The sequence below is a fragment of the Centruroides sculpturatus genome, unplaced genomic scaffold (assembly GCF_000671375.1).
Source record: "Centruroides sculpturatus isolate CEXI.00-Female unplaced genomic scaffold, Cexi_2.0 scaffold1378, whole genome shotgun sequence".
NCBI classification, from domain to species: domain Eukaryota; kingdom Metazoa; phylum Arthropoda; class Arachnida; order Scorpiones; family Buthidae; genus Centruroides; species Centruroides sculpturatus.
In genome coordinates, this window is record NW_019385597.1 from 143,192 (window position 1) to 155,444 (window position 12,253).

Sequence of the window (12,253 nt, forward strand, 5' to 3'; positions counted from 1 at the left end):
TATAAATGGAGTAATGCGCGAAAAAAAAATTTCAAGCATACCTAATATCGACACCATTCGATTCACTAATCCTGTTTTTAATATCTCGGGATTTGCTAATCCTTCCCTAAAATTTGTTGGGAAATTCTCGCATCAGTAATTTCGATATTAGTAAAATCCTGGATATACAAACACTACGACTTGGGCACTCCGTAATGCTCACTTTTAAAATGAAGGCATTTATTTGTCAGCTTTAGCCATTATGAGCGAGTTTACTTTCTAATAGAATCACAAGATGAAACGATGGTTTTATTCTAGTTAACTTTCATAAATTGAGAGTCCAAATTTGAATCCGGAGACATTATGTCAATAAAAGACTCGTCCCGCGGTTCTCTGATAGATATTTTATCTCAAATGGCTGACTTTTTATCATAATTTACATTTTTCCTCTTTTCATCCTATGGGCACTTAAAAGAATATCTTACGAATCCCATCGTGGATTTGGCCGGCTCACAATGGGAGCAACCGGGTGCTGAGGGTTAGTTTGGTTTGGTTTGTTAAGTTATGACAACGCAACACTTGGATCTAGAGGAGAATGCTTTCCGGGAGGTCTTTTTAAGGGTAATTGGCCCCTATTCAGGAGTTACAGATGTAGAGAAAACCCGGAAAACTCCACGTAGCCAGCCCGTCCTGGCGAGGCACGAACCCACGACCAAACTCCCAGTGTTCAGGAAACGGAACCGCTTGGCCACTGGTGAGCGGGTGCTGAGGGACCCTCCCACAAACATTTCCTGATGAGTTTCTGGTCCTGGATTCGATTCCGGCTTCCTCAAAGCATTAAGCCGGTGCCTTTATCGCTTCAGCCATCCGACCGTAAGTTATACATTTCGTGTTCAAGGAAAGTAATCAATAAATGGTTATATTTCTCAGCATTTTTATTCTTCTTTACTTTAGTTTATATTAACTTAAACATAATTATATATATATATTGAAGAGTAAAGTATAAATATATCACATAATTATGTTTATGTAGGAAGTGTTAAACAATAGACTCCTGTCTTCACGACTGTCGACTTTATAGCACAGACTTTTGAAGTTGGGAGAGATATTTTACAATTACGTCTGTACAAAATGCCATATTTAAGTGTCATATTTCGTTTGGTCGTCCTTGTGAAGTGTTACATTGTTATAATCGTTTCTAAGGGCGTAATGTTTTAAGTAACTAATGCAAAGGAAATATAACTACTCGTTGTACGTGTTTTATTAAAATTATGTGTTTTTTCAATGTTAAAACAATAAATAAATAATTTTTGAATATTTATAATATGATTTACATATGATAAAAATTTATAACTTTATGTCTTATGATTCATTTAATTAATTAATTAATTAATTAAAAATATTTTAAAAATGATTCATAAATCGATAAGACGTCTTTTTTAATATTTATTTATACATTTAAATTAAAGATTATCAACGAGATAGATCGTTGAAGATTACCTATAATTTTATAAAAATACTTTTTAATTTTTAGCAGGCCCCTACTGTGGTTAGGTTTACAAAAAGAAATCGAAAATTCAAAGATGATGATTTATTTTAACTGATTTATTATTATAATTATTGTTATAAAATGTTCTAAAAATTATTTAAAATTTTAAAATGCATCTAGCATAAAATTATGCCATAAAAACTGCGATCAAGTCTCGTAAATACTGCAAATTTGACCATTCATCAAAGCAATTAACTTCATACAAATGAATTTCTCATCCTCGTTCTTACACATCAATTATGCAAATGACTTAAACCCCCGCAGCGAGAAGTTGTATATAACGTAATGGCCTAATTATAATTCAACTACACAATCGGATTTCAAAACATCATTATATTATGTTACTTATCAATAAAAAATCTCCCACCCACCGCTGGTTGGGAAAGAAAAATTTCACAGAAAACATAAAGATGAATGTAAGTTTATACGTAGGCCTACAGAGGCAATTTCCTTCCTGAGTGTTGAATACAAAATGAAAGTAACTTGTAGAGAAAGATGAAGGTCACGAAGTTATGGTAATTAAGCATCTATACAAGAAGTTACTATTGTGAATAGTTGTTACTAAGAAGCACATGAGTCATAGAGAATTTATACCAGAGGAAACGATGGCGAATTGTTTGAAATTTCGTGAAAATTCGGTGATATTATAGAATTATATTAAATTATAGATTTATAGCCCAAAGATTGCTCATAAAAGCGTACGTATTTGGCATGACTCGGCCGTTTTTCCGGATCATCCTGGCCTTAGACATGTAAATTTGCATGCCATGTTGCAAGAGCACATTTTATTACAGGTGCATCCGAATTCTGTAGAAATGATTCGCATGTTGTTTCGAGGAATTCAATTGCATTGTTTTGTGTTTTCAGAATCATGATTAACGATTTGTCTTGAAGTAATTAAAACTTAAAACAAGAGAAACTCGCAATATTTATCGTTTGAATCCATAAAATTTAATTTAGTAGATTTTCACTATTCACGCTGACGAATATAAAAGCGTATGGATATTTTTTACATTTAACTGTATCGAATTTCAAGATTTAACCATTTAACTCTACATTCTTCTCGGGGGGGGGGGTCAATCGAATGTTGAATAGCAATAAACTGGATTGGAAATAGGGCAATCCAATGCCAACTGTGGGCGATCTGCCAAGGAGGATCCACCCGAGAGGATCCACCCGAGAGGATCCACGTATCTAACAACTGCTTTCCACGGGAAATTAGTTCGGTGTTAGATACGTGTAGAGATCTTGGAAAACTTCACGTGGAAAGCTCGTTGGTGGGACTCGAACCCGCGACAAGTACTCAGTGATTATATCCACTCGGACACTAGTGGGCAGCAGCATAATTGAGTTTGTTCGTTAAGTTATGGCAACGCAACACTTGGGCGATCTGCCTAGGGAATGCCTTCTAGGAAGTATTTTAAGGGAAACTGGACCCTATTTAGGCGTTACAGACGTGGAGAAAACTTCACGTGGCATGGCCAGCCGGTCCGAGCGCGGCGCGAAGTCACAACTGAACTCCCAGTGTTCAAGGTACGAAGACCACTTGGCCACTGGTGGGCCGGCATAACTAAGTGAATGAGGAAGAACACGACCCGGGTGTCGACCTCGGAGGAGCCAAAATGAGCCCCTAAAATTAAAATCACAGAGAATTTTTTAGTAATCAGGGGCGCCAGATGCAAGATTTGCCTTGTGCACCAAAAGTGTTCGGCACGGCACAAACCGGTGGATCGGTAATTAATTGGATTGTGTGCGTTTTTTCAAGTCTTTCACACTAAAAATATATGTAATCGGCATAATATTTCAGAGCAACACCGTCTATAAGTACAGAAATCTCCTATATAAAGTATTTCATTGAGTCGCTTTATCGTAATCTTTTAGAAGAGACCATGAAGACCCGTGTTGAAAATTCTATCCAGATAAAATTTCTACGCTATTTTTCTTTATTTTTCAAAGTAACAATGAACCCAATTATCTTTAAATATTCAAATTTCATTCCAAAATGTTTAGCCCAGTTGTGATATATTAAAGTCTGGCGGATGCTTTTAACAATAAGAAATGATAGGAAATTTCGTAAAAAATGTTACAACTTCGAAAAATGATCGTACAGCAATACATTTTGCAATGTTTCTCGCGAAATTCTAATGCAAATTTTGTGAAAAACACGAGATATTTCGAATTATATATAATTAAATACACAGAGTTAGAGATGAGGAGTGTTAACCGGGAAGCTTCATTCGTGATTTTTAAGGAAATAATTGCCAAAATTAAGATGGGCCAAATACGAAACGAATTAAATTAATGCATAAAAACGTACAAAAATAATAACGAATATTACCGACAATTTTTAAAGATTAATAAACAAAGTTGTGATGAAAGAATGATGCAATTCGCACTTTAATGCGTTTCGTAAGCAAAAATTAGTAATTAAAAGCTATGTAATTAGCTAATTAAGCAAGATGTAACGTCGTTAATAAATACATTTAATATATTTATGCTATTTATAAATTATAATTGTATTTAATAGGTTCAAAAGTATCTTGTAGTAAGAACGATTCTATTGATAATAGATGAAACTATATAAGACTTTTTCGAGCGATTTCTTTACGTGTTGCAACTTTCAGAGAAATTTATTCTCTTGCTTTAATATTTAACTTTATTGATATAATGAAAGTACTCTTTAAAGGTGTCCGGAATAATTGCAGAATCCAGGAAACCATCAATTGAGTAATGAAATGATCAGGCAGACATTTTAGCTTTATAAAACGCAAAAAGGCCAAAGAATTAAATTAATTCCAAATCCTCTCATTGTAAACACCCCATACTTAAATGCAAGAAGAGCATTACTTCAATTTGAACTTTGACCTGGCAGAATGGCAAAGCAGTTGACCTTACCAAGATGCCAGAATTCGGAATTGTAATATACGATACTATAAATTGTTTAACAATTCGTCATTATATATCGATAAAGTGTGGATTTTCGGACACGAAACAACAAGTATAAAAGCAATTTAATTACAAAGAAACACAAAATATAATTGTTTTTATTATTTCTTTTAATAAAAATAACAATTAATTATTCGTACGTATGCAAACTACTACAGAAACAAAGTTATAATAAAATACTATCGATACTTTAATACTGTACGTGTGTCGGCACGAACCCGTTTAATATTAAAAAAAGAAAAAAATAAAAACTGTTACATAAAAATAAGGTAAACCTGCGTATCGAACAACGATAATTTATTTAAATGGTATTTTTTTTTAAAAAAATGAGATTTGTGTCTTCTTTTATGACTCGTAGTGCTCTTCTTCTTGTACTTCTTTGACGATTGTTACGACGACAGAATAGAATTTCTGCCATGCTTCTTTGTGACTTGTAAACTTTGATCCTAATTTCTCTTCCATAAAAGAAATAATACTCTCTCCCAAACTCTGAAAAAAAATCGTTTTAAGTTAACGTTTTTATAATTATTCATTTATTGTGTTTAGAATATTGGAGAATTATACGTAAAAAAAGTTGAGTAAAGTATAAAGAATAGGGAATATAATTTATAGTTGATGTTATAGTTTAAACGTCATTAAAAAAAATTAAGTTATATCATTTATAATCGATATATTAATTTATTAATAATGTGAGCTGGAAGGCGAGGAGCTAACTAATTTCATTTGTTGATTTTGTTTCTCCTTAATTTAAGGATAATTGACTTATAAAGCGCGTTACTCTGGTAAGCCAATCGTGTAAAAGCACTAATCCTACCTTTTGTTAAAGAATAAAAGAAAATTAAATTAGTACAACTCGCGCGTGACTAGTTCCAGAGTGTCACAAATTCGATAATCCAATACAGGTAAAAAAAAATTACGAGTTATAGCAACAAAATATACGTTATGGTTTTAAAAAACGGCTATTACGGCAGAAAAGTCATTAATTTCGGTAGAGAAACTATATGTTATCGCAGAAAAGCTGTCTGTTACGCTATAACAGAAAGATGTGCTTTACGGTAGCAAAACTACATGTAATAGTATAAAATGCTATACATCACCGCAAAAATGAAAAATTACCCTATTCGTTACACTTATTTACAATGAAAATACATACTACAGGAGAAAAGCTGTTACGTTAAACATAATCCGTTACAATAAAAAATTGTTTGTTACGCTAATTTATTGTCTTATGGTCTTAATTTATTAAAAATTTGTCACGTTCAGTACATTTTTTCTATTCAATAATCAAAATAATCGAATTGTTACGGTTAAAAATTGTCAGTTCTTCAACAATTGTGCACGTAACAATAAAAAATAGAAAATTGTCCGTTTCTGCAACATTAATATTAATGTAATAAACAATTCGTTTAAATTTTTTAAAAGAATAAACATTTAAAAAAAATTAATTTATTAACGATAAAAAGTTGGCGTAACAGCGAATTCGTTCGTTTAAATATGACATAACACGCTTTAACCGTTATAAAAGTTGCATCCGTTTCGTGTCATTGTTACGACGAAATGTGGTAAAAATAAAGAGTTACGTTAAATGGATGCAAGCGTAACCACTTCCCAAAAATCGGATTTAAAATAATGATTAATAGAATTACTGGACGATCTTTTCACCTGTATACAGACCATGATCGTTTCATCAATCTGTCAGCTGTCTGGATTGATACAAAAGAACGTAATATCATTTGCTTATAAACTTCAAATTATTGATATTTCTAAAAAAATCTAACGCAAAAAAGTCTATTTTTTAGGGGTGATCGAACACCCGTTGACCTTCTATAAACTAATGCCATTGTTCTAAATTACCATTATTTCCGTCTACGTTACGCACAACTTCCTTCATTTAACAGTTTCTTATCCTTAAATTTCAAATTGTACAGAAGATTACACGCCGATAAATGCAAATTTTTACTGCCAAAATGGTTACTTTTATACAACAGAAAGAGCTATCGAATCGTAACGTGTTAAAGTTAGACACAATATTTTCCGTGATCTTTATATATTTTTAATATAAATCCTTAATTATAAATAAGGAGCAGTTACTTTCTAAGCATAATCGACTGTTGTTACTTCAAATTCATTTAAAAATTGGCATAATTAGCACGTTACGGTCGAAATAAATTGATATTTATAAACACAAGAGTAAGAGCCACTTGGGAAATGAAACGAATTAATTAACGAGAGACGTTTAATGTAATTGACACTTTACGGATAAAATTTACAATTAAATGCATTTTTAAAAAATTGCAATCGTAATTGATTTATTTGCGTTTTTTTGTTTTACACGTAACAATTAAAAAAAACCCAAAATGCGTCAGCGTAATCGATTAATTAAAGATAAAATGCAAAAATTGAAAGAAAAAATAATAAATTTTTGAAGTTTTTACAGTTATTTTTTAAAAATTTCTTTACTTTCATCATAAAATAAGCTAGTGAAATTGAAATTTTAAATTATATAGTCGAACCTCCGAACAACGGACACGGCAGAAAAATTAAAATGTCCGCCGTATAGTAGTGGCACTTATTGCAGTTTCGACTGTATTACTGTAAAACGTATTTAAAATCATTTGTGTGTTTTTTTTTAATAATAAATTTGTAAAAAAAAAAATATCGATAATAAATTACAAAAAATAACTGCCAAAAATTAAATATATTTATATTAAAATAATTAATTAAATATTTTAAAAATTTATTTTGTATTTTATTTCGAATCTGTCAATTACACTAACGCGTGTTGCATTTTTTAATTGTTAAACCCCAACTAAAAAAACGCAAAGAAATCGATTACATTTGCCATTTTTTAAAAATGCATTTCAATTTTTCAATTTCGGTCGAAAGGTGTCGATTACATCAAACATTTCACGTTAATTAATCCGTTTCGTTTCCCACGTGGCCCTACTAACTCTGGCGGCCGTAAATTTTAATGCATTTCGATTATAAAAAAAAACACTAATGCGCATCAAAACACTTACTAAATGAACAGTAAAGGGCAACGACCCTAGAATTAAATTCGTTGGCGAATTTAGCTGTATTAAAACACCGAACGAAGTATGAAAGAAAACACGTGTTGCTCTACAGTTATAAAAATATCCAGGCGTAACTCCATCCCCGAACGACATACCCCGAACTTTTAGCATTATAACGAAAGTAAATTACACATAAATTAATTAAATTCGACACTAATTAGTCCTCCGGGGTGCTATTTTCGGAAAATTCGCAAACGGCGCCATACCCCGGCTTTGTTTATGCACGAGGAAGGCATTAAATGTTATGGTAGAGATAGTAATGAATTTTAAACTATCGCGTTACGGGAAGACGGTGTTTTTTAAGTAAACAAATGCGACTTTATGGTGTTAGGGGTGTGCCAGTGTACTTGTGTGTGATTTTTTTCAGTTTTATACACATTAAATGCGACTTACACTGAAGTGTTTATCGTCGACCTTACGCCTCAGATGGTTGTGTGCTATTTTTATCACCATCTCCTTCAGACACTCCACGTCGTCCAGAGAGTCCACCAATGAGGATATGGAGTACAACACCGAAGAGGCGTGGGCCATCAGCTTCTTATTTTTTGGTAATTCTGACAACGGCACGTCAGCGAACGAAGTGAAAACCTTTTGATGATCGGGATTCGTTTTGAAGAACCTAAATGAAAAAAATAAAAAATCCCTAAGAGACTCGTTCGATAATAATACAATTAACAATCTAATTAGCGTTAACACACGTTTGTTTCCAATTCAGTTGTTGTAAATATATTACACGAATGATTACACTGAACTTAGTTTCTAATTATATTCTACTAATTTTGAAAATCTACAATGATTATGGTGTAATTATCGTTTGTAATAGAAGTTTTAAGGCAAAATTGCATGCGTTTTTTGCTATAAAAACAAGCATTTTCGCCACTTTTTAAAGTGTAAACACGCAAAAATAAAAAGTTAATATATATGAAATTTCAATGTTTAAGATGCTCAGAACGATTTCCTCCACTTAAAACGGGGGTTGCTATAGATTAAATAAGGTTAATCTGCCCATTAAACCTTACTTAGGAACCTGGACGAGTAAATTTGTAATTAATTTACGCAATATTTCTATAAATAACGTTACTTATACTGTTAAAATTGAAGACGTAAGGTGTCTTTCGTAACGTAAACATAATTTTTTTATGTCAGAAAATTATTTAAAGAGCAGGAAAAGTAGAATGATATACATTACAACTGCTTGTTTCCTCACTTATCTACATTACAGGAAAAAATATTAAATACAGGAAACGATTATTACTTCATTTCTTTCAAATTTACTCTTTTCTACGTCCAAAATAATTTTCTTTTTTTAATTTTTACTATGATAAATGGCTCGTTTCCGCTCCTTGTATTATATCCACCGTATTAATTAAGCTATTGTCTTCACAGAACTAAAGGTGGTTTGCGGAGATTGTGCTAGAAAATGTCTGAAACCGGTTAATTTGCATATGTAAACAATTTTATTTCTGTAACCGGCCTAGTTACATAATATAATTAATTCTGTTACTCCTGAAACGAACTTATATAAACACGTGACTCTGGTGCTTCTGAAATCGAAACCTTTCTAAAAAAACACGTGATTCGGTGCTCCTGAAACCGAAACCTTTTTATAGACACGTGATCCGGTGCTTCTGAAATGAACACGTTTATATAAATACGTAATTATACGGCGCCCGAAATTAACACATTTATAGAGGCATGTGGCTATGACATTTCTGAAACGAATATAATATAAACACGTACTTCCGCTATCCTTGAATAAATTTACTGTTTTTGAACGAGCATATTTATACAGGAAATGCTCCTTAAAAGAAAATATCACCATAAACGACAATTTTTTTGCATAAAACCGCTCGTAAATAATGCAAAATAATATGAATTATGAATTAAAAAAACAACCTCTTCAAAACAAATTTAGAGGGGAGAAGTGTATAATTTAGCCATCACCGTTTAATGTATTTAAATCCGATACATTTAAAAGGGGGGGGTGGTTAATTTCCTCGAATCTTATAAAAAGCATTCTTTATCTAACAAGTGGGATTAATTTCTCATCTTGCTGAGATCATATGGTATTTTCTACCCACTGTTTACACGACCTTGAAAACTAGGATAAGGAGAAAAGGGGAAGAGAAATTTAGTAGAAACGGCGCTCGGACTTATTAAAAAAAACCCTCAAAATATCCTTGAATTAGTTTATTTTTGATCCCCGATATCTAGCAATTGTAATTTTAGTAGTACGCTGTTGACTAGCAACTGCTTAGGATTGTTTCTACACAATTTGGGGGCTTTTAAGGGGATGGAAAACGTTCCGTGGTATATAAAACTCATTATGACGTTGCGTGAGTGGATAAAAGTAGAGAACGATCACATTGTTCGAGCCTTGGAGTCACAATTTTACGTCAAACAATACGAGTATGCCAACTATTCGTGATTATTACACCAATCAAGACGTTATAAAGGGGGAGAAAAAAACCTGTATATAAGAGTCAAGGCTAAGCTATGAATATTAATCGAATAAAAATATTTCCTTCTTTGATTCGTTTATAGAAGCAAGCTGAATTGTTTATAAATTACGTTTAAATTGTTAAATTAAGATGAAACTACAACCAAATAAGGGCAAGATGTGCACTCGAATACACTACACACCTATTATTGTTACTTTAAACAGGTGGTTAATTATCTCGATGATAAGATCATTAAACAAACACAGTATATAGAGTTAAAGGGGTGTAAATATTGATGTTACGCGCGCTCGTCACGCAAAATTCGCGCGGAAAATCGATTAAGTTGAGTGTTCGAGTTAAATTTTAGTGTGTAAAACACCTTAAAATTCGATTTACTCTGCGGGAGAAGTCAAAATAAACATCTTTAAGAAGGGGATGCTTAGCATAAGTGGAAACAGTTGTATTGTTAATTTTCAAAAATTAGTTGTGCGAGGGTCCCCATGGGTGTCATTGAGATTCTGTACGTAGTGTGTGTGTCAATTTTACTGCTGGTGTATTGAGAACAAGGAAAAGTGAGGCACTAACTTAACTTATATAAAGTTGGAGAATTAACTTACATGATAAACAGGGCGACTCCGTTCTTTGGTATGTCTTTTCTGACGATATCCCATGTATATTTGATGCCATCTTTCTCCTTTTTAGTCAATCCAGTTGCAGGATCTACGGAATCTGCGCTCGTGTCAGATTTCGACACTAGCAACGTGCTCCAGCTACTTCCCATCACACTACTTTTAACTACTTTTAAGACAAACAAATATATGGAAAAATCAAGCTTGTCCCTCTCTTCGACTGATCCTTAATTATTTTTCTCATTTATACTGTCGATGGTTTAAAACAACTATTGTACGATACGAAATTCTGCGTCACAATATCCTTAAACCAATAAATAAAGAGAATCGGTGTGACGTAACGGAGGATAGCTACCACGCCTCCGTATGAGAGTTTTCTCTTCTGTGACGACACACTTAAACGGCATAAACAGGGCGCGAGCTGGTGTGACGTTTTTTAAATATTCCAATAGCACAAATAAGGCATTGTTACGCAATTATCTCAAACGTGATATTTTTAATCGAAAACTTTGATTTATCACGTGGGGTCTGTTTATTTACTTTTAAATTGCTCGTATTTTCAAATATATATTTAAGTTACTAATTAAATAAAGAGAGAAGATAATTTCTATTACAAAATATCGAATTTTACGTGATAATTTACTGGAAAATAATAAATTTAACGTTTTAACAGTGGAAGGAATTAATAAATGATCATAATAAAAATTGCATAACTATGTTAATTTTCCTCGTATCTAACTCATAAATAATCAAATAATTCACGTTTTTACTTAACAAAATTAATATTTTTATTAATATATCAGCTTACATGTTAAAATGTTGGAAAATTTGTAAAGTTTTAACATAAATCAAGTTAAATTCTAAGAAAATATGATTTAAAAATGTAAATTTTAAGTTAAATTAAAATTTTCTATCTATCTATATTCTGTTTATGGCGTCTGACATCACCTTCCGATCTCCAGGAACCCTCTCCATCCATACACAATTCCTCTTTAATCTCTTTTTCACTACACGCTAACTTTACTCCGTCCTACCAAGTTTGTCTGAGTCTTCCTCTCTTTTTTGTGAATTGTATTCCATTGACATTTTCGGGAGTCTCTCGTCACTCATTCTTTTCACATGTCCAAATCATATAAGTTGTTTCCTCTTTATTTCTTCCAAAACCGTCTCCTTCAATCCCATTAAGTCTTTGATTCTCTCATTAAATTTAATGAGGGAATCAAAGACCTAATGGGATTGAAGGAAATTTGTTAAATTAAATTTTAATAGTAGTAAATGCATATTTTACTGTCAAAGCACACTGTAATTCTGATCATGAAATTTTCTTGGTCTTAATTTATACTTCTTATCACTTATAATAATAATAATAAACCCGGATAATGACAAATAAAAAGGCTCTAGTTTGAAAAAAATATTCATTTTTGATGATATTTAAATGCAAAACATGCTCTAGAATTGATGGAATTAGATTGATGACGATGTGTGGATTTTGAAATAGATTTTTAATAATCAAAATTTGTTATTTTGGCAATTCTAATGATGTTCTTTAACGGTATCCAATTAACAATGCATTCTAGATTTACTGCCAAGGTTTCTTTAATTTAATGTATGTTATTAAATAAGGTACAAGGTTAA

General features: G+C 32.1%; 1 protein-coding gene across 1 annotated transcript; it reads right to left on the reverse strand.

The window, feature by feature from the left end:
• Window positions 1-4,548: 4,548 nt before the first annotated feature.
• LOC111640450 (globin-like) lies at window positions 4,549-10,908 on the reverse strand. Its single transcript, XM_023386456.1, has 3 exons — window positions 10,607-10,908; window positions 7,942-8,167; window positions 4,549-4,963 (listed from the first exon to the last, which is right to left on the reverse strand). Exons 1-3 carry the CDS (start codon window positions 10,768-10,770, stop codon window positions 4,820-4,822), a joined length of 534 nt encoding a protein of 177 aa, XP_023242224.1. The 5' UTR covers window positions 10,771-10,908; the 3' UTR covers window positions 4,549-4,819.
• Window positions 10,909-12,253: the final 1,345 nt, after the last annotated feature.

What these genes read in the sequence shown, in the direction of transcription:
- LOC111640450 (XM_023386456.1), bottom strand. Translation starts at nt 10,770, where the DNA reads ATGGGAAGTAGCTGGAGCACGTTGCTAGTGTCGAAATCTGACACGAGC. An exon ending in GGAGTCGCCCTGTTTATCAT is followed by an intron (nt 8,168 to 10,606) that starts GTAAGTTAATTC and finishes TTTTTCATTTAG; the next exon opens with GTTCTTCAAAACGAATCCCG. An exon ending in TCGACGATAAACACTTCAGT is followed by an intron (nt 4,964 to 7,941) that starts GTAAGTCGCATT and finishes ATTTTTTTTCAG; the next exon opens with AGTTTGGGAGAGAGTATTAT.